This window comes from Anopheles gambiae, chromosome X (genome assembly GCF_943734735.2).
Source record: "Anopheles gambiae chromosome X, idAnoGambNW_F1_1, whole genome shotgun sequence".
Classification (NCBI taxonomy): domain Eukaryota; kingdom Metazoa; phylum Arthropoda; class Insecta; order Diptera; family Culicidae; genus Anopheles; species Anopheles gambiae.
In genome coordinates, this window is record NC_064600.1 from 11,843,508 (window position 1) to 11,863,775 (window position 20,268).

Sequence of the window (20,268 nt, forward strand, 5' to 3'; positions counted from 1 at the left end):
AAAGCTCCACAGCTTCATTGGTTTGATCAATAGATGGCGTATTACAACTCATCATAATATTGCTAACCTTTTCTTGCAATGTGTTTCGACAAGCCTCATCTAATCATGACCTATATAGCCTTTTAACTTTCCGAGCAAAAATCTATATGAATGGTCGTGTGGTCAGATACGTGGGTATCGACACCAACGACCATTACTCAAATCTCACCCCAAGTGCCACAAATCCACTAAACGACCACTAAACGGCTTCTAAACGACTCAAGCTCTCTATCTAAACGGAATATAGAAAGACTTCGTTTAGCAGACGGCAAACGACTCATGCATTCTAAAAATAGCAAAAAAAAGCTGGTGGCGCTCTCTGTTGGTGGGATACCCCAACCAGTTGAGCTTCATCGCTTGGAGGAGAGCTTTCTCATTTCCTCTGTACTGTTGTATGGTTTCGCATTGAAGTCGCATGGTTTTGCATCGCTAGAACTAGAACGCCCAAGTGCCACAAATCCACTAAACGACCACTAAACGGCTTCTAAACGACTCAAGTTCTCTACCTAAACGTAATATAGAAAGACTTCGTTTAGCAGATGTCAAACGACTCATGCATTCTAAAAATAGCAAAAAAGCTGGTGGCGCTCTCTTCTGTTGGTGGGATACCCCAATCAGTGGAGCTTCATCGCTTGGAGGAGAGCTTTCTCATTTCCTCTGTACTGTTGTATGGTTTCGCATTGAAGTTATGCATCGCTAGAACTAGAACGGCGATACGATTGTTTAAATACTAAACTCCTACGGAAACCACCAGCACTGAAGCAAGTGAGATTTGAGTAATGGTCGTTGGTATTGATATCCATGTATCTGACCACTCGACCATTCATATAGATTTTTGCTCAGAAAGTTAGAAGGCTTATATAGGTCATAAAAAGATGAAACTTGTCAAAACAACATTGCAAGAAAAGGATAGCAAATAATGATGAGTTGTAATACGCCATCTATTGATCAAACCAATGAAGCTGTTGTGGAGCTTTCATTTTTTTTCTATGGATATTCAATTTTCCAGTCGTTTAAGCTTAATCTGTGGCGCTTGGGCGGCGATACGATTGTTTAAATACTAAACTCCAACGGAAACCACCAGCACTGAAGCAAGTGAGATTTGAGTAATTGTCGTTGGTGTTGATACCCACGTATCTGACCACACGACCATTCATATAGATTTTTGCTCAGAACGTTAGAAGGCTATATACGTCATGATAAGATGAAACTTGTCGAAACACATTGCAAGAAAAGGATAGCAATATAATGATGAGTTGTAATACGCCATCTATTGATCAAACCAATGAAGCTGTGGAGCTTTCATTTTTTTCTATGGATATTCAATTTCCCAGTCGTTTAGGCTTAATCTGTGGCGCTTGGGTTAAGCTTAATCTGTGGCGCTTGGGTACTAACTCACAAATGAAAGGTTTAGAATGAGATACATATATATAGGAGAAAAAAGATGCGCAAGCTAACCCATGATAAACCCGCAGATAAACGTTCCATGAGAAAAAGAGAGAGTGTCTCCACTTATCATCTTTTTCCCCGGCTTATGAGAGGTTCAGCCTTGAAAAACTCAGCATACCCTCAAACATTTACTATTATTACAGGTCTACATACTCTTCCTGTAAAATGTATGATCCAATTAACAATTTTCTTGCAATGACCAGGCCAGATTTATCATTTTAATCACATTTAAAAATTTAATCGAAGTGGGCTCTTAGATATCAAACTGCCTGTAACGAACCTGCACAGTCCTTGGGCGATCCAAAAGGCCGCCGTGTCGCTTCCCGTGGCTAGATGGGAGGGCAACTAGATCGTACGGAAGGTTTTTGTTTGCTGGGTACGCATCGCATCTTTATATTCTAAATTAACATGCTTACTCTTTCTACTCAATGTAACATAAAGCCCGGCAGAGCAGGAAACCATGCTGAAAATCTACCTTGGGTTTGTATTAGGTGTTAGGTTAGGTCTTTCAACCTGGTTTTTCATTTCAATAATCCGTTGAATTCGATTAACCGGTCACGGTTTGGTCGCTGGTTTCGAGCCGTATGAATTTACGGTTTTATTTATCGTGTTCAGCTCGGCGCCATCTTTGGCAATTGCTAATGTCAAACCTGCTGTACAAATTTCAATACACCCGAGATTCAATTTTAGCAAGGTATTTCCGACGAATGTCAATTTGTTCTGCCCGACTCTACCTTCCATCTGCATATACCTTGCCTAGTTTCCCGAATAATCGGCTAACTGCAATGCCTTTTTGTAACGCAGTGTACAAACCGGGCCACTTTTCTGTAAAGCTTTGACGTTTAGCAAGTTCCTTCTCGCCTCGCACAAGCGTATGCCTGAAAATCGTTTATGAAAACACACCAATTACATTGTTAAAGTTTCTCCCATGCGAGCCGGAAACGCCGGGATCGAATAAGTTCCGGCATGCGTCTATCGCTGCATGGATTATCGGCTACAGTCGGCACTGTTACGCTGAATTTTTAGCATCGCCGTAGTGCGAAAGTATAATTAGAGCGGCTGCATAAAGTTAAAACTATTCCAGTGTTCATCATTTCTACGAAGTTACGCCTGCTGTGCTTGCTTGATGCGGTAAGTAGTTTTACTATTTTATTATCGTTAGGCAATTTGGGGTTTAGGTTTTAGACGATTGGGTTAGGAGCCAAAACAAGGAAAAAAATGCACCCGGTGTTTTTTTTTGTTATCTCGCACAAAAACATCCTAGGAAATACCATTTCCATGCTATAAGATGCTTGATTTCGCATGTAATATACAGTAAAATAAACAAATATACATTGCTGAGGCGATGCGGCATCCACCACCATCGCATTGGTATAAGATTAATAAAAACAAAAATAATATATTACAGTGAGTGTGTTAGTGTGTGTGTGCGCGTGTGCGTGCGTGTGTGTGTATGTGTGTGTGTGTTTTGTTTTAGGAAAACGCTGTGTGTTGCGGAATATCTATAGCAGCCACTAGAATAAAAAAAAAACAAAGATGGCGTATTACGTTACTGGGTGATGTTCGTTGCTGTATACGCGCGAGCTATTGTACATAACATAGCAAATAACCCAGCAGGCAAAACAGGCGTGCTGTTCTGTTCTGTGCCCAGCATTTGCCATCTGCCAGAGCGAGAATGCATGACTGTTTTGCTGGCTGGACATAACACACACACCCATACACAAACACACAAACAACACAACTGCTGCTGCTGCTATCTCTGTTCGTAGTTTGTACTTGCAAACCCTGCCGTTTGCGCGCGCCCTCGCACCGACTGATGAGATCACAAAGCGCACACATACACGCGCGGGCTAGCGTACTCGGAATCCGAATCAAAGCGACGATGTGTTACCAACCGAAGCGACCAATACACACACACACATACACACGCGCGGCGTTTGCGAGCTCTAGCTGCACGTAGCATTCAGTAACACTTGCGTGTTTGAGCGTACGCATCTAACTATAGAGCTCGAGTTTTTGTATAGTTCGAATGCGGCTGGGTTCAACGTGTAGTGTGTGAGTGATTGATTAGGCAAATTCAAGCTAAATCCAAACAATGCGATATGGGTGTCTCATTTTTAGCGAGCTAGAGACGATTGTTAGCCCATTGGAGGGAGGGGGGGGAGTGTGTTAAAAGTTCATCAAACTACTGAGACGAAATTAGAGGAATAACGCATCTGTCTACCAGCCGGGAGCAATCTAAAGGTACCTGAGGGGGCGGGGACACCTAACACAAATGTTATTAATCTTCTATCAAAGCGGTACGGCGGCATACGCATTTAATTTAACTGTATTCTTTTGTGACATTCGATCGGCGCGCCGCGATTGAAAGTTAAAATTAAACATTTGTGAGATAGCGTTTAAACAACAACACAGCCAAGCAACGCAAGTGAGAGAAAGAGAGTAAGAGGGAGAGAGAGAGAGAGAGAGAGGCAAAAAAGCCGACAAACTATCGGTTCTATTGTTGAACAGGTCGCGGAAAAGGTGGCTATGGGCAGAAACGCATTTTCACGCTAACGGACAACATTTTGACGCTTTTTTTTTAATAAACCACACACATAGTTGGAGAATTTCATGTTCCACTGGCGAGGCGCGCGGGGCATGGTTGCGAGCAGTGTGAAAAGGAGAGAAAAACAAATGTATAAAACCTCTATAAACTTACATCAAACAATGGTGATGGAAAAAACGGCGAACCCGTTTCTAGGGAATAGTTCTGCACACCACACCGTAGAAAAGTGAGGCGGCATAAACATCTGACAACCAGATGGATGTGTGTTGGTTAGCGAGACGCAGGATGTGTGTTTGTGTGTTTATTTTGCTATTTGTGGTGCCATTTCATGCGGCGGATGTGCTCGGTTCACACCCGCCGCCGGATCGTGTGTGTGTGTGTGTAACACCGTTTTGTACACAACTGCGCGACGATCGCGAACATCGCATGCAAAATTCCATGTAGGAAAAAAAAAGAACCAAAAAAGAATAACCCACACAACTGCGAAACGCTTTTTTCCTGTTTTTCGCCGAACTTTGCACAAGATTTTCGCCTAACCCCGATTATTGTCCCACTGTCTCGTGTGTGTGTGTGTGTGTGTGTGTGTGTGTGTGTGTGTGTGTGTGTGTGTGTGTGTGTGTGTGTGTGTGTGTGTGTGTGTGTGTGTGTGTGTGTGTTGTGTGTGCGAGTTTTTTGTTGTAGTTTTTGAAGGATTATCTTTGCATAAATATATGGGACAATACTAAAAGTTGCGCAAAAATAAGATCTTAGCGTAGATAATGGTACATTATTGCATGTCTCATAACGTCTAGAATTCAAACCCACACCCAACCATTGTTAGCTAAGAACATGAAAGAAAGTGAAGGCGGTGGTACGCAGCTTGAAATTTGTCTCGCACAGACGTTTGTTTACATTTCGAGTTGATTTTTTTTAAATTGTATTCCTCAATCCTGTTGCAAATGGTATTCTTATACGAATATTCTTATGCATATGTGTACATGAAGCTTATGGAGCAATTTGCCACTGGGAGATGTTTTCAGAATCTGTTTTTTTTTGTTTGAATCACATCAATAGCCTACCCCACCAAATACGTTGAAATAATAAGCCAACTTGACGCGCCATTTACTTTGCGCGTGTGTGTATGTGTGCGTGTAAAACTGCGCGAGGCAAATGTCAAACACCGGATTTTGGTATTAGTGCGAAAAAGCACTATGTTGGCTTAGGGGGCGAACCAAAGAAACTTTGGCTGAGCGGGAGCGAGAGGTCCGCGCATCAAATTCTGCATAAAATAGGACTTGGTGTCACTTCGCTTGTTCTGTGTGCAAATTTGTTGCAGGAAAAAAGTGTGCCGGGAATCAGAAGTAGCAGGAATACGACCAGAGCTATCGAATAACGTTGTCAAAGCTTGCCGGAGGCTCGCACTTGTCGTCACGACAAACGCGCAACAAACTCATTAACGATCGATAGAATCATTTGATTTGTTTATGTTAAAATTTGTGCGAGTGAGTTTGACGTTCTTAGAAAACAAGGATGCTTTTCCAGTAAAAGTGAAAAAAAGAATACCTTATTGATTAAGAATACACGCCATGGATGTTCCATTGCAATGAATTATTTTCGTTTCTCGTTTAGTTAGCTTAAATTAAAAAAATGAAAAAAAAGATTATTTTAATCAAATCCATTCGCCGGTCACAACTGCAACTAGTAACAATTGCAATAAGGTTTTAGAGTAACTCGTCAATGTCCACAGCTAGTCCGCAGTGTACAGCACTCGACCCGTGATACTCGATTTGTACGGTTTCTTTTAATTTGAAATCTTTTCAATTTAGTAAAAAAATAATTTAGTGTGTGATCCGAACTGAAATTGATAAAAAAAAATCCTTTTTTTATAATATTCGACTTCTTGACAAACCCTGTAGTGATCTTAGTGCAGGGACTTGTTGGTTTATACATTAACAATTCAATATTGTGCATGTAATAGGCCATAAAATAGAAGAGCCAAGAACAACGTATATCACACGGCATGTGGAGCTGTAACCCGCGAGGGTGACATATCAAGAATTTCTGAAGAAAAACAATTTGCCGCAACTCTGCTGTGTCTGAGCGTGTCGTTGTGTCATGCCCGGTTTTATTTTGTTGTCACTCAAACAAGCGCGCTCCAGTCGATGTTGCTGCTCGTATTGCAGGAAATTGCCGTGGGCAGTGGTGTGTGTGTCGGTAAAGGTGTGGTGTTAAAAGTTTAGCCAAAACATTATTTTTGTTCCCCTATTTCGATGCGCAAACTAAATTCGCTTGAATAAGCTGTTTTTCACTCGTGTTTGCCGCTAAAAGTGGGCTAAATTATAGATTATTGAACAGTGTGGTTGATTCATAACCCCATAAGTGTGTGCGTGTGTATGTGTGTCCGCAGTGTAAATATGTTTGATGTTCCCCGTTTATTTGCGGCGTGATAATATATAGTGTCAGCGTAAAGCGATGATTATTGAACAATAGTATCGGAACAAAGTTTTCAAAAGTGACCAAAAGTGTTTTTTTTTTTACTCGTCGATCAGCATTGGTCTCAGTGTCTTGTTTTTTTTCTTTCTTTCTTCTTGCCACTAACTTTCCGTTTTTCTCTTCCATTCCTGTTCGAAGTGTGGCATCGGCACCACAAGGTTAGCTGCTAGCAAATGACACAGGTAGCATGTTCTGCTGTCGCTAAACCATTGCTTTGCCCACCACATGCATTTACATGTTTTACGATTTTTATTCATCTCAAAAAAAGGGATGAAAAACTAGTTCGATGATGTTTTTTTTTATTTCAATTGTCATTGGTGTGCTTTGTGTGTATTAAATTAGAAGAACTACATTTTCAGTCTGTATCTTTCATCAACCGGGTTGTATTTACATCCCCACTTGACAGTTGCGTTCAGCCATTTTGGATTTTACCAATTGTGTACAAACAATCATGCAGCGAGAATGTGTGAATTTTCGTTCTTCCTTTTTTAAAAAGTTCAGCATCGTTTAAACCTGTTTCTACATTTATTACCAAAATACTTCAGAGTGTTTCAGTTAATGTATTAACAAATAATCTCAGTATCAGTAGAAAAGACATACAGCAGGAGCAGCAGGGTAAGCACGAAATCGGTTGTTTACATGTTTTCAGGCTGAAAATAGGGTTGTCTATTTGGAGTATGGTTTGACCATGGAGTGTTGGCTTCAGCTTCAAAATATTAAACTGCGTATATAAAAAAAAATGATGTTTTTTCGTTACGCTACTACTCCCCCCCCCCCCACATTGGTTGTCGATCAGAAGTGTTGTTTTATTTTATTTTCAATTCCTCGCAAAGTGAAACATATCAGAGCAAATAACCGAAGCCGATCGGAAAAGTGGCTAACAATGCCACTGCAATGGAAACGAAATGCTTATTTTTCAAGGTTGTTACACTGTTGCTACACGACACCTCGTTTGCGATAGTCGCATGCCACCATCTCATCTGAAGAGATGGACAAAATCCTGATTTTTTTCTAAACACGATAGGCTTGTACGAAAGGCTCGAACAAAGTTGTTATAAAAAATATTTTTAGCGACTTTTACTATCGCTGACTGTCACAAATATTGTTATGAAATTATTTATTGAAACAACAGTGGAGGCATGATTGTTGGCTAGTCAAAAAAATATAATTTGGTTTAGATGTGATATTAACATATAAGCAAAAACATTTTGTTTAAACACGGCAAAAGTAGTTAATTAATTAAATTAATTTAAAAGTACATGTAGTCCCAAGATACGCTAATTCGTAGATGCGTTTTTCTAAACATTACAGTTTTTTTTTAGCAAATTGCATAGATGTGACAAATACATTGTCGAAGTCTCGAAAGCTTGTAGAGGCCGGTACGTCCGCGTAGGACGTTACGCCAAATAGAAGAAGAACATTGTCGAATGCAAAATAAAGTCCCTTTTGGCCGAATTTAAAAAAAAAATCAATAAGGTCCAGTCAGTGGTTTCTGGAGAACAAATGGTTCAGTCAGAATCCTAGTCAAATAATTAATGTAGTGGCTAAAATATACCATTTGAAGCACATTCACACAAAAATTGTCTATATTTTAGCTGAAAAAAAACCAACAAATTCAACTTACCCGGAAATTCGAGATACGCGGTTTTTTTTTCTCGGTCCGCCATAATGTATATCGGGGATAACCAGTAATGTGTGTTGCATTTTCATAAGGCACGTATCTAATCGAAGAATTTTGTTTTAATTATTGTCAAAATAAGAAATTCGCGTGTTACTAGTCCCACTAATTCATTTGCGAAGAAAAAGAAACCATTTTGATTTGCATTTTAAAAGCTTAAATGACAATTATAATCTAATAATCTAAGCTGTCAAACTGTCCAAGCAGTCAGTCTTGCCATCCCTGGGGTACGTTTATGCGCCCTAGAATTCGGTCAAATCGTCGCTTACGATTTTCTCTGTGGAGATAATCTTGAAGGTTTGTAGGAAGAATTTTGAAATTGATGTTTCAATATTGCTAAACTATAAAAATATCATCCAAATAATCGCAACCACTATCAATATAGCATTTGACAGAACATCCCATTGAGCACTGATACCAAGCTTACAGGGTTTTCCAAGTCACTTTCGAATGTAAACATTGTTATTCACCGCGTGCAACATGCTAATCCACATCAATATGATATTTCATTTCCATTTCAAAACGACGAAGCATTTTCAAAACGACTCAAGCAGGATTGAGTTTGACAGTTCTTTGTTATGTGTTGAAAGTCATGTATGTGATGAAACTGAAATTTAATTTTGAAGCAAATACATCATTTGACAGCTGTTTCAGTCATACAGGAAGTTTACGCTCTCCCATACAAATCAAGCGTAAACTTTTAGAGTTTACACCTCGTGTGACCGTAATATCGGTCGTCCGATTTCGGTTCACCCGTCGGCGCAACGAATTCCAAAAGAAGTTGCGGCTAGTTTGTTTCTGCAGTGCATACCAACAAGTTAACACAAATATCACTAAATATTCCAATTATTCTCATCAAAATGGAGGAATACAGGCGTCCCCCGAGATACGACTCCCTCGAGTTATGACAATTCGTAGATACGATGATTTTGATTTTGACAATTTAAAGTTGTCATTGAAAAGAAATTGACATATATTTTTTGAATTTCTGGGCTGATAATCGTTACATTCGCATTTCCCATGCGATGTTGAAAATCATGTATTATTTAAACTGAAACTTCAGTTTGAAACAAATAAACCATTTGACAGCTGTTGAAAAACATCTTGGATGCGGTGAATAACAATGTTTACATTCGAAAGTGACACTGGTAATCAACGCCGCGGCCGAATGCGGCGAAAAATTGAACTTTTGACAGACCGAGGGAATCTTTTGTGCGAGCTGTTGAAAATGGTTTGTAAAAATTTAATTTCGACTTCAATCGCATTTGCAAAAATCAATTCATTTTTACTTGTTAATTCGTTGTGTTGTTTGTAATTGCGACAATCGCACGATCGTAGAGCAACGCAGTGACGCAGTAGAAAATGAATTGTGATTGTAGTGTTATTGAAAGAAAAAATCCTAATCCATGCCAACATATTTGCGAAACAGCAAAACAAAGACTGAACACGTGTGTGCAAGAAGTGGCGCTTTTGGAGTTCGGAATATTGCGTCTCGCTTGCGATAATCGCGCATACGTGTACAAGCGGGTCGGTGTGTAGCCGATAGCTGTCAACTGCCAGCGAGCAATGTATTTTCATTCTGACATAATGTGAGTGAACGTGCCGTGTCGGTCCTCCATCCCCGGAACACGGAACACAGCTTTTCGAAGCGCATCGCAGAAGCGCAGTTGAGTTTTAGAGTGTCCGCTCGAATCCGCCTGGGCGGAGTGATTCGGTGTTATTGTCATATCGGTGCGGCCAGCTCGCAGACAGCCGTGCACACGCACATGATTTACCATCTTAATTTCGTAATAATTATCCACGCCAAACCACGTGTGCGCGCGCACGTTTGCTACAACAAGCATACAGTTGTGTGCGTTCGAGCCCGGTAAGCCTGTATAGGTGGTGCTTTCTTGCCCCCGTTTTTTTTTTTTTGGCCGTGACGTATCGAGACACACGGGCTGAGAGAGAATAACACATGCTTACATGCGGACATGTTTGCCGTGCGCGCTGCTGTTTGTTCAGTGCAGTGCCATTGTCCTCCATGTTTTGTTCAGTGCAGTACAGCGTGCTATTGTTTCCGAATTGGTGTGTGAGATTGTTGTTGTTGCCAACTTTTTGCTTTGCTGAAAGGTGTGTGTGTGTGTGTGTTGGTGGCTCGATTCCGAGCCGTGGTGTGTAGACCCTTGATTTTGCTGATTTTGCTGAAACTGAGCACCCCTCCCCCAGCCCCCGCCCTTCCCGCATGCTCTCCCGTGTGTAATGTGCGAGTGCGTGCACGCGCGCGCGTGTGTTTGTGCAAGATTGTGCGATTTTCGGGGTTTATTTTAACTCTTCTTACTGCTCCCCCCACCCCTTCCGCCATGTTGTTTGTTGTTCTAGTTGACAACGGACAGTGTCTTGCGGGCAACGAGGCCAAACCGTTTACGCCCTGTTGCAGAGTAGCGCTCCGCTAAAACATGGATAGCATTTTGTTTGATCGTTAAATGTTGGCAAACTGTGTGTGTGTGTGTTGTGCGTTGAGGAGGTGCAGGGACGGAGGTTGTGTATATCATCAAATGTAGTTCTTTCTTGTTTTTTTTGTTACCCTTTGCTTCGAAAAATCAACCTCAACTGAGAATCTTTTCACTCACCACATCAAAGGCAATTTCGTTTCAATCAGTTTTTTTTTGTTATTTTAATGGCCATATGTGAGGGGGGTGGGGTGGTGGGTTGCCTGTGTGTTTTTGCTTCACGGCAAACAGCATAGGAACATTATCCCTCATTTTAGATTAGGTGCTTCCTGCTGTACGCATGCGCGCGCGTCGACAACCCATCGTCGTCGTCGTTTTTTTTCATTATTTCCTCTAAGGGACGCAAAATCAATTGGTGTGGATACATTCATTGCCAACAATTGGTATTGTGGCGATGCTGCTGCTCTTCCTGTGTGTATCGGCGTTGGGGGGTTTTTTTTCTTTCTGTCGCGGTGTTGTGTACACACACGTTCTTTTCTCCGCGAGAAAACTGCGCAATAGTCTGCCGGTCGAAGTCGTCGTCGTCGTCTCCGCTTGGTAGTAACACACGCTGGAACTTGCCTGGGATGTAAATAGAAAACATCAAACGGTGCGGTGCTGCTGCGAGCCAATGCTCGTATTTATTTACCTGCCATAAACCAATACCAGCGCGCAGTTGTTGTGTTCGTTCGCCTTTTGTAGCAAAGGGTTCAATCCAATCTGCTCTTACTGGAAAATTTTCAAACACACCTTTTGCCTGCCAGCTGTAATCTAATTGTGTTCCTTTTCCTCATTTCAGCCACTGAAGTGTTTGGCTAAACCTTCGTCTCCTACCACACATCGAAGTCGTCGCGCCCCGTTCGGAATCGGAAACATCGCAAAAAGCAGCCGAACACGACGGGTTTGTGAGTGAGTGTTTGATTGCTCGTCACCGCCGAGGGCGCAACCGATGTGTTTACGGACAGTTTATGTCAAACTTTTTGGTTAACGTGTACTGCAGCAGCGTGCGTGTCTGATTGACACACACACAAAAAACCAACAAAACCAACAAAAGGAGTCAAGTTGCATACATAAACACTCTGCGGCAGTGAGTGACATCGGAAGCCTCGATTTGATTTGCCTGGCCCCGGTTGAGCGGCGTTTAAAGTACGATGCGAAATATTAGCCGCTCGTTTGCCTCACTAAACCAAACTACTAGCGAGCAGCAGTGGTGTTAGGATTCCTCCGTGGTGGGTTACCTTTGCAATCCTGCACTGCGTGTTTGTGTGTCTGTGAGTGTGTGAAATCCGCGTGTGTTACGTATGAGCTATTTAAACATGTCAAGCGCAGCCCAGGACTGTTTACCGCCGCGCGGCAACAATGGCGAGATGAAGCTGATCAAACAGGAACCGCAACAATCAATCAATCAGAGCGACGCGGGCAGCGGCGGCGATGCCGCCGGTAGTGCCGGTGCCGCCGCCCAGCATTTGGTGGGCAGCTCCCCCTCCTCCACCTATCAAAAATCGTCAGCAGCCACCTCAAGCAACAGCCACCCGGCTACTACACCGCTCCGCTCAAGGCGCACGTCGGCGTCCTCGCCCGTGTCCTCGCCATCGCCCACGCTGTCGACCGCGTCGGCGAAGCTGAGCAATGGCGCCGGCAAGGTGGCGGCTTCCACTGCTGCGACCGGTGCGACCGGCAGCAGCGGCCCCTCCTCCCGCGTGGCTGCCCTTCCGGCGGCCGCGCCAGCACCGGCAGCACCGTTGCCGGCAGCCGGCAGCGGCGGGGGCGAGCCGAGCGTGATGGGCCTGTCCGGCCCGAACACGGCCAACTATCACAACTTCATCGGGCGGCTGATCAGCAAAGACAACATGCTGCTCATCAGCGAGGACGTGATCGAGGTCGGCCGCAACTCGTCCAAATCGCAGGTGGACTTCCACGTCGGCAAGAACAGCTTCATCTCCCGCAAGCACTTCATCATCCAGCACGACATGAACGACGAGTTCACGCTGTTCTGTCTCAGCAAAAACGGCGTGTTCATCGATAACGTGTTTCACCGGAAAAGCGGCGAACCGTACAAGCTACCAAAACTGTAAGTGAAAGATCGATTGCGCACTAGGCTTTGCGCTTCCTCTTCTTCTTATTCTTTTTCTTCTTCTTTCTAATAGTGTTGGGTTTCATGAATCTTTCGTTGAGATTCATTCATTTGAATATTGAGTGATGTGTGATTCGAATCTCGAGTCGAATCTTCAAATATTCATGAATCTCTAAGGAATCGTAAATAAAAGACTCATTATTCTCCAACGAATCTCTGAAGATTCATGAATCTCGAAAGATTCTTGAATCTTCAAATATTCATGAATCTGCAAGGAATCACGAATTTCTGAAGATTCATGAAACATGAAAGATTAATTAATTTTCAACGACTCATGAATCTTAAAAGATATAAGGATCATGTATCCATGAAAATTCATACTTCTTCAGGGATTCATGATTCTTTAGAGATGTATGATTTTCAAAATAATGAATCCCTTGAGATTTATTAATCTTTCGAGGTCTGAATCTGAATCGGATTTACCCAACACTACTTTGTATTTAAAAAAAAGCTGCTCTATTCTAACTGCCCGTTTTTTCTTCTTTGATTTGCCTGTTTGCCGCGTGTATCCTATTTCGTCCGATTTCCAGATGCAGCATCCGTTTCCCTAGTACAAACATCAAGATCCAGTTTGAAAATTTGATCGACCAGGCCAACAACGGTATACTGGTGGACCTGAACGAGCACACGCCGGTCAAGATCGGTACCGGTCCGGTCGGTGGCATCCCGCTGCACGCTGGCTCCATCAGCGGTGCATCGATGAGCGGCGGCATGTCGCAGGGCGGCGGCGGCGTCGGCGGCGCCAGTGGCAACAGTAGCGGCGGCGTTGGGCTAGCTGGCAGCGGCCAGCAGCACCACTACCACCACAACCGTGGTGGAAAGTCGCCCTCCTCCAGTGTGATTTACGCACCGCTCAAAATTTCAATTCCCTCCGAGCACGGTGGTGCGGTCGGCACGGTCGGTCTGCTCGGCGATGTATCTCGCGGCTCCGTACGGGGCGGCGGTGGCGGTGGTGGTGGAGCTGGCAGTGGGGGAGGCGGCGGCAGTTGTCGGGGCGGTGAGCTGCACGGCATGGGCGGCAGCGGATACCCGTCCCCTACCGGGACGATCAGTGCTGCGAACAGTTGCCCCACCAGCCCACGGCAGAACGTGCACGAGTTTGCCCAGTACAGCAGCAGCAATCACCATCATCAGCACACCCCGGCCAGCGTAACCGGCACCACCAACAACAACAATAACAACTATTCCGTGAGTGTTTACCGTTTGTGCTAGTTGCGCGATGGTGCTGTAACCGGGTTTTTCCTTTTTTGTTATTTTCTTTTCTGTCGCAGGAATTTCAAGCCCCGGCCACACAATCACTGGAGAGCGATAAGCCACCGTACAGCTACGCGCAGCTGATCGTACAAGCTATCTCGGCCTCGCCGGAGAAGCAGCTGACTCTCTCGGGGATCTATTCCTTCATCTCGAAGAACTATCCCTACTACCGGACCGGAGCAAACAAAGGGTGGCAGAACTCTATTCGGCACAATTTGAGCTTGAACCGGTAAGTGGCGTTACCAAAGCATGTAGTACTGTGTGCGTTAGTCAGTTTTCGCCTCCGTGGACGAAACAACCGCTATAGCAGTGATGTCAAACTGGTGGGCCGCGAGATATTTCGGTGTGGCCCGCGACCGCTTGAGCTAAAATTTATTTGTAGAAGCATTTCTGCTTCTACAGTACATAGCAATCAATTCCGAACGCCCTGAAATATAAAGAGTTGTTCAATTTCGCAGGTTTCTCTACTAATTGTCAGACCACGCAACGCCATAAAACCCTTGTCGCTGTTTCATCGTACCTTCATTATATATCTTTACAAAAAAAGAATTTCAAATACTATTTATTTTAATCAAAACGAAAATCAATTAAAGATAAAATTGATCAATAAAAGAAACAATTTTAAACGGTTTTCCAGGAATTCTCATATCTGTGTGACACTTAATTGACACCTTCTTATGTGAAATGAACTTAATGTAATGGGAATTAGACTCTATAGCACCCTTGTTGGACAAATCTAATTTCCTATAGATAGACGTCTGTTCCTATTCCAATGGAAGTCTCTTCCCTGAAGAAAGAGTCAAGGAAGTGTCCCACAACTATGAGAACCCCTGGAAAAATAATGATAATTCCGTTATACCGTTTCCGATTAATACATTTGTAAGCAACAGATATTTGATGATTATTTATTTTTTTAAAGAAACAACTCGCAGTTTAGCTTCAACCTCATACCAATGTGTGAACTCTGGAATGTCCGGAAGTATCTTACCTATCTGTATGTGGTTTTGAAACATTACTTTTGTTTTAAGGAAGGTAGTACTCAAGGTACTTGGTGACAAAACAAGTAATTTCTATAAGAAGAAGAATTGGTTTTGGTTGTTATGTAAACTTTTCCAACAGGAATCTTAAACGCAAGGCATATTGTTTTTGGGAAAGGCATCTTAAAATATTTTACCTCTGCAAAAAGTTTCGAAAACAGATGAAATCAGATGTCAGCACAAAAACGTGTTACTTTTGATAGAGGCTGTTACAAACGATCTCAAGCTTTCTATGAGGCAGCCAAGACCGCTGTGATTAGATAAAAATGCATGACTCTGTTTTTGATCGCCCTAATGAATGAGGATTTCTATGGATATATTTGCAGCAAGGGAGTAACGGTTACGAAGAACTTGTATGACACCTTGCACTAAATGCTTTTCTCAATCAAAAGCTCAAAAATATTGATAATCAAAATGTCATCAATATCAAGATACAATTTTGCTATTCTGTATTAGATAAACCAACGTAGTTAGTCATGACCAGTTTCTGTCATTATCTTGTTAGTTGGCACAAAACAATGGAAATTTTGGAAATATCAGAAGTCTATGGCGAATTGAAAATGAGCTGACACATTTTGTTACTTTATTTTACATCCAAGTTTTAACTATTGTAACGTTATCGCAAAATGAAATAAAAATAACTGCAAATGATCTGATTTTTGTATCAAATAATATCATTTAAAAACTAGGCTCTGCGGCCCGTGCTACTATTTTCAAAGGCATTTTGGCCTGCGGGGGGTCGAATGAGTTTGACATCGCTGCCCTCTAGAATTTTGTACATTTTTAATTAATTTTCAAACGTGTTTTTCATCATTTTTTTTTTCGCTTTCTACACTCATACACTCACAGATACTTCATCAAGGTACCGCGATCGCAAGACGAACCTGGCAAGGGTAGCTTCTGGCGGATAGATCCGTCCAGCGAGCTGAAGCTGATCGATCAAAGCTACCGGAAGCGACGCCAGCGTGGTTCGCAATGCTTTCGCTCGCCGTTCGGCATGCCGCGCTCGGCGCCGGTCTCGCCCAGCTACACTGACAATTCGCGTGAGTGTTCGCCTATGAACGAGGAGCTGCTGATGTCGGCTCCCGGCTCGCCCGGACCAAATAACAGCGGCTACTCTGCCAACAACCACGACGGTACGTTGCATTCCATTGATCCGCTGTACGGGCGTTTTCCCTTTCCTCCTCAAAACCGTTTAATCTCGTTTTCCGTTTTGTTTTGTTTTGTTTTGTTTTGTGAACTGTTACAGGTTCTCAGCAGTCTTCGTACCAGAACCAGTACACCGCGTACGCGAGTGCCGAACACCAGCAGGCCGAAGTGTACGAGGAGGACGAGCAGCTCGAATACGAAAGCGACGACTACGAGCCGGGCAACAAGCGCCAAAAGATGTAACTTGCTCTGGTATCCTCCGCCCGCACGCAAGGGCTCTCTGTGTGGATACGTTGGTGTCGTTGGCTCGATGGTACTCGATGCTAACCTTAGATTCCGTGAATTGTCAGAATTTTCCTTTCAGTTTAGTGAGCGCTTGTTGTAGTTTATTCAATTTTATCGCTACGTTTAATTTCAAAAGCACAGGATGTGGGATTCTAATTGCGTTCCACCGTAAAGCTTATGTAATTTGGTATTTAGATTTTAGCAGCAGGCAAACTAATGAAGTATTTTGCTAAGCGTGAGTGAAGCCCTATAAGCCAGCAGAGGTGGTACGGTATGGTTGTACCGGTACCACCACAACAGTGTACGCAGTTGCTTGTAATGGAATGGAAAGCAAGATGGAATGCTTTACCCTCCCCCAATCTGCAGATGGTCAGATTTTAAGCCTTTTTTTAAAAAAATTAGTTCCGGCAAACAGCTGCTGTAGTAGCTCTGCTTGCGTTTGATGATTTTACTGGTGCAGCAAATTGCCACAAACCCCACCCCCACACGAGAACTATAGAAAGAACTAAATGCTTCTTGAAACCAGCAAAAGCAACAACAAACACGTTGATAAAACCCCCCCTTTTTTACGTTCACGTTTCTTCGTACGATATACTTTGCACTCAAGAACACTATGTTCGTTTGTTTCGAAACGCCTCGTTTAATGCATGAAAATATTAAAAAAAAAGAAAAGAAAATCACTAACAAATCCGCCACAACTGTTGAGATGATCAAACATTGTATTTCTCCTTCACCACACGCGCACTTCCGCTATAAGCGTTGAATTCACAATGACGAACAATATTTGCAAACATGTCCTGTACTTTTTTTTTCTTCAATTTTTGTTTCTCAAAAGAATTTCATTTTAAAAAAAAAACACAGTCCCTTTTACCTACACAGTGACGCGTCTATGGGGTGAATGTTGGAAGGGATCTGCATAGAATTGGGAAAATAAATCAAGTATGGCTCGCTTTGCATTCAAACATTGAACTTCGAGAGAATCCGGCTAGCCAAATCATAGATACAACTTAGAGAAATTCATGCCCCAACAAACAAACACATCTTGAATGCAACCCCGGAGACACTTCACCGTAGTTATTATTACATCGTGACGCACATTATCTTTTGTTTTTTTTTCCTGTTTGGGGCAAATCAACAACTCAATCGTGTGTGTGTACTGGAGTGCAGAAAAGCAACAAAGCGGAAGAGGAAGGATAAGATGAAACACACAAACTTCAAGATGAAAAGCGCGGGGTTTCATCCGTTCACCATTTACGTACAGCGTTTATTGCATTGTCAATATCGGCACACTGATTCAATTTCAACACTCGGTATTAGCATTAACACAAAAAGAAATATTATGTTCGATTTAATTCAGCGTATCGTTTTACTTGTACAGCAACACCTTTTTAGAACTTAGTGCATTGTTGAATGGAAGACGCACGTGTTTGGCTTGGCGATCGAGAATGTATATGGTTGAGATATATACACATTTTGGTGTATTTATTAAGTATAAAAAAAAAATCCTACGAGAGTCTCCTAACCTGTGGTGAGGAGCTCGGACGCGCACACCAGTGTTTGTCTTCTCCTGCTGGAGTAAACTAAGCGAATGTGTTTTATGTTGATTGAGGAAAAAATAATGGTAAATCGTGAACTCGAGAAGAAAATGTGTTCGTTGTGACATGGCTTTTTTTTCAACACTAGGGTAGGAATAAGAGAAAGTATATAGCTTTATGCTTTGAATTAAGATACCCTGTATCACAAATCCTCCACACCTTTCTGCCAGCAAAAAAGGAGAAGGTATCATTTATAAAAAAAAACACACACACACACACACTAACAAGTTGTAATTAAAAGTGAAAAAAAAAAACATAACAAACTACATGGAGAACAAACTCAGTGTAAGAAAAGAAAAGAAACAGGCAGTAGTGTAGCAGTCTTATTTTTGTTTTTCAAATGTTTCTACCCTTTCCCTTATACCTTTGTCTTGGCTGTCTCATTCGTCCGGGCATCACAACACCACACCCCCCGTCTCTTGAGTTTTTTTGCCTACGCCCCAAAGATTGATGAAAACCCAAATCAACCTGGCGCGGATCGTACATGTGTCATTTTTTGTTTGTTTTTTATTCGTTTTTCCTGTAAATCCATCCAATCTTGTCTTCAAACATAATGCATAGCTTACAATAAGTTTTAGGAAAAAAAACAAACAAACAAACAAACTCCATCTTGTGGTTCCATGAAAGTTTCAGGAATGGACGATGGGGGATGATTAGATGAAATTAAGCAGGATAGCGTAAGTCTCTTACAAAACAATTAGCGTTAGTATGTATAGGGTGTACTCCCATTAAAAAAAAATCTTATTTTTAGATAAGGCAGTCTGTACCCGATTTACGAGCGATTCTGGACGTGCACGAGTTGGGCGGTATGTGCATTGTTGTACATGTTTTGTTTGATTTTTTTTTTAACAAGCATCTTTAGAACAAATTGTTCTAATTTGACAAACCCAATTGTCGAATGCATAACCAAATGCGCCTTTCTATTGATATTTTAAAAGATTTGAAGCAAAAAAAAAAAGCTAATTTCTTTATGTTTTAAAAAATTCAAATAAATCAATTCAATCTCTCACTGTTATCAAAATTACATCTACTTAAGTAAAAATGTGGCTAAACACTGCGATATTCGGCTTCGGTGGATGTTCGAGTTATGCCCGCGCGTCTTCGGGACGTATGCAACACGTAACTCGGGAACAGATTGTACATATATACATATAGATATATTCGTGTCGTTGTTATAACAAAGCATCGGGAACATCAGGATTCTTGTGAACATACATTAAAATCAACGATGAAATGGAGACCAGATCATACACACACACACACACACACACACACACACACACACACCTTTTCGGCGTTTTTACATTCATCGTGATAAGTGGAGATTTGTATTATTTTTTTAAAATAATGTTTTTATTGGACCGCAGCATAGTAAAAACACCCCAGTCATGCAACGGTTTGTCATTAAGAATGTGCAAATTGACAACAATAAGAAAGCAGCAGAAAATTACATCTCCCTTCCCCCCCACACTCCCCCTGCCCCCACATCTTATTGTATGTTGCACGATATTTTACACAAAAAAAAAATATACGCACGAAACGAAATGTATAGTAAAATAAAACTAAGACCATTTGATTGAGATGTTAATTCATGATTAGGTGTGTTCTGTAAGAATTTGTGTCAGAATAGAAAAATGAGGAAAATACAAACTAAAATAAAATCAATCAAATTGATCCAGACGCGCGACTTCTGTAAGCGGTTTTCTTTCCGTCACACAATTTGCTTCCATTACGCCCTGGTTTTCCCCTTCTATCACCGTGTAGTTTTTCTCGAATGGATCCAAGCTATTGTGCATCTTTCTCCCGCATTTTATTTTCACACCTTATGGCACGCAGTCGGCAGTGTAGTTTTGATCTACACTTCAGCAGCAGGCAACGGCCGAAACCAAAACATCCACGGCCGGGAAAAGTTTGTTTTGGCGGGTAAGAAACAACTGTGCTGCATGTGGCGGTTTACTTTGTACGGTTTCAGCACTGCGGTGCTGCCGTGTTGTCTTTGATCTTCGGCTTGTGTTTGGTCTATTTTTTTTTTGCGATGAACATGAAAGGCTTCTGTGCAAGAAAGCTGGCAAAGGGTCGGATCCAAGGGCTGTGCATCCGAGCTGTGATGCTGTTTGCAGGCGGTTTTGTTTGCCTTTTTGGCTTTATTCTTTGCTA

The 20,268-nt window shown here is 42.2% G+C and overlaps 1 protein-coding gene across 21 annotated transcripts; it reads left to right on the top strand.

The window, feature by feature from the left end:
* Positions 1–1,907: 1,907 nt before the first annotated feature.
* LOC1272427 (forkhead box protein K2) lies at positions 1,908–19,791 on the top strand. Of its 21 annotated transcripts, XM_061641021.1 has the most exons (8): positions 6,263–6,423; positions 6,647–6,690; positions 6,868–7,123; positions 11,457–12,728; positions 13,322–13,979; positions 14,063–14,274; positions 15,932–16,218; positions 16,332–19,791. In XM_061641021.1, exons 4-8 carry the CDS (start codon positions 11,959–11,961, stop codon positions 16,472–16,474), a joined length of 2,070 nt encoding a protein of 689 aa, XP_061497005.1. In that variant the 5' UTR covers positions 6,263–6,423; positions 6,647–6,690; positions 6,868–7,123; positions 11,457–11,958; the 3' UTR covers positions 16,475–19,791. The 21 variants fall into 21 exon arrangements, with proteins under 21 accessions (XP_003437052.2, XP_061519696.1, XP_061496704.1 ...); XM_061640894.1 differs by having other exon boundaries at positions 6,153–6,690; XM_061641100.1 differs by lacking the exons at positions 6,263–6,423; positions 6,647–6,690 and adding an exon at positions 6,163–6,235.
* Positions 19,792–20,268: the final 477 nt, after the last annotated feature.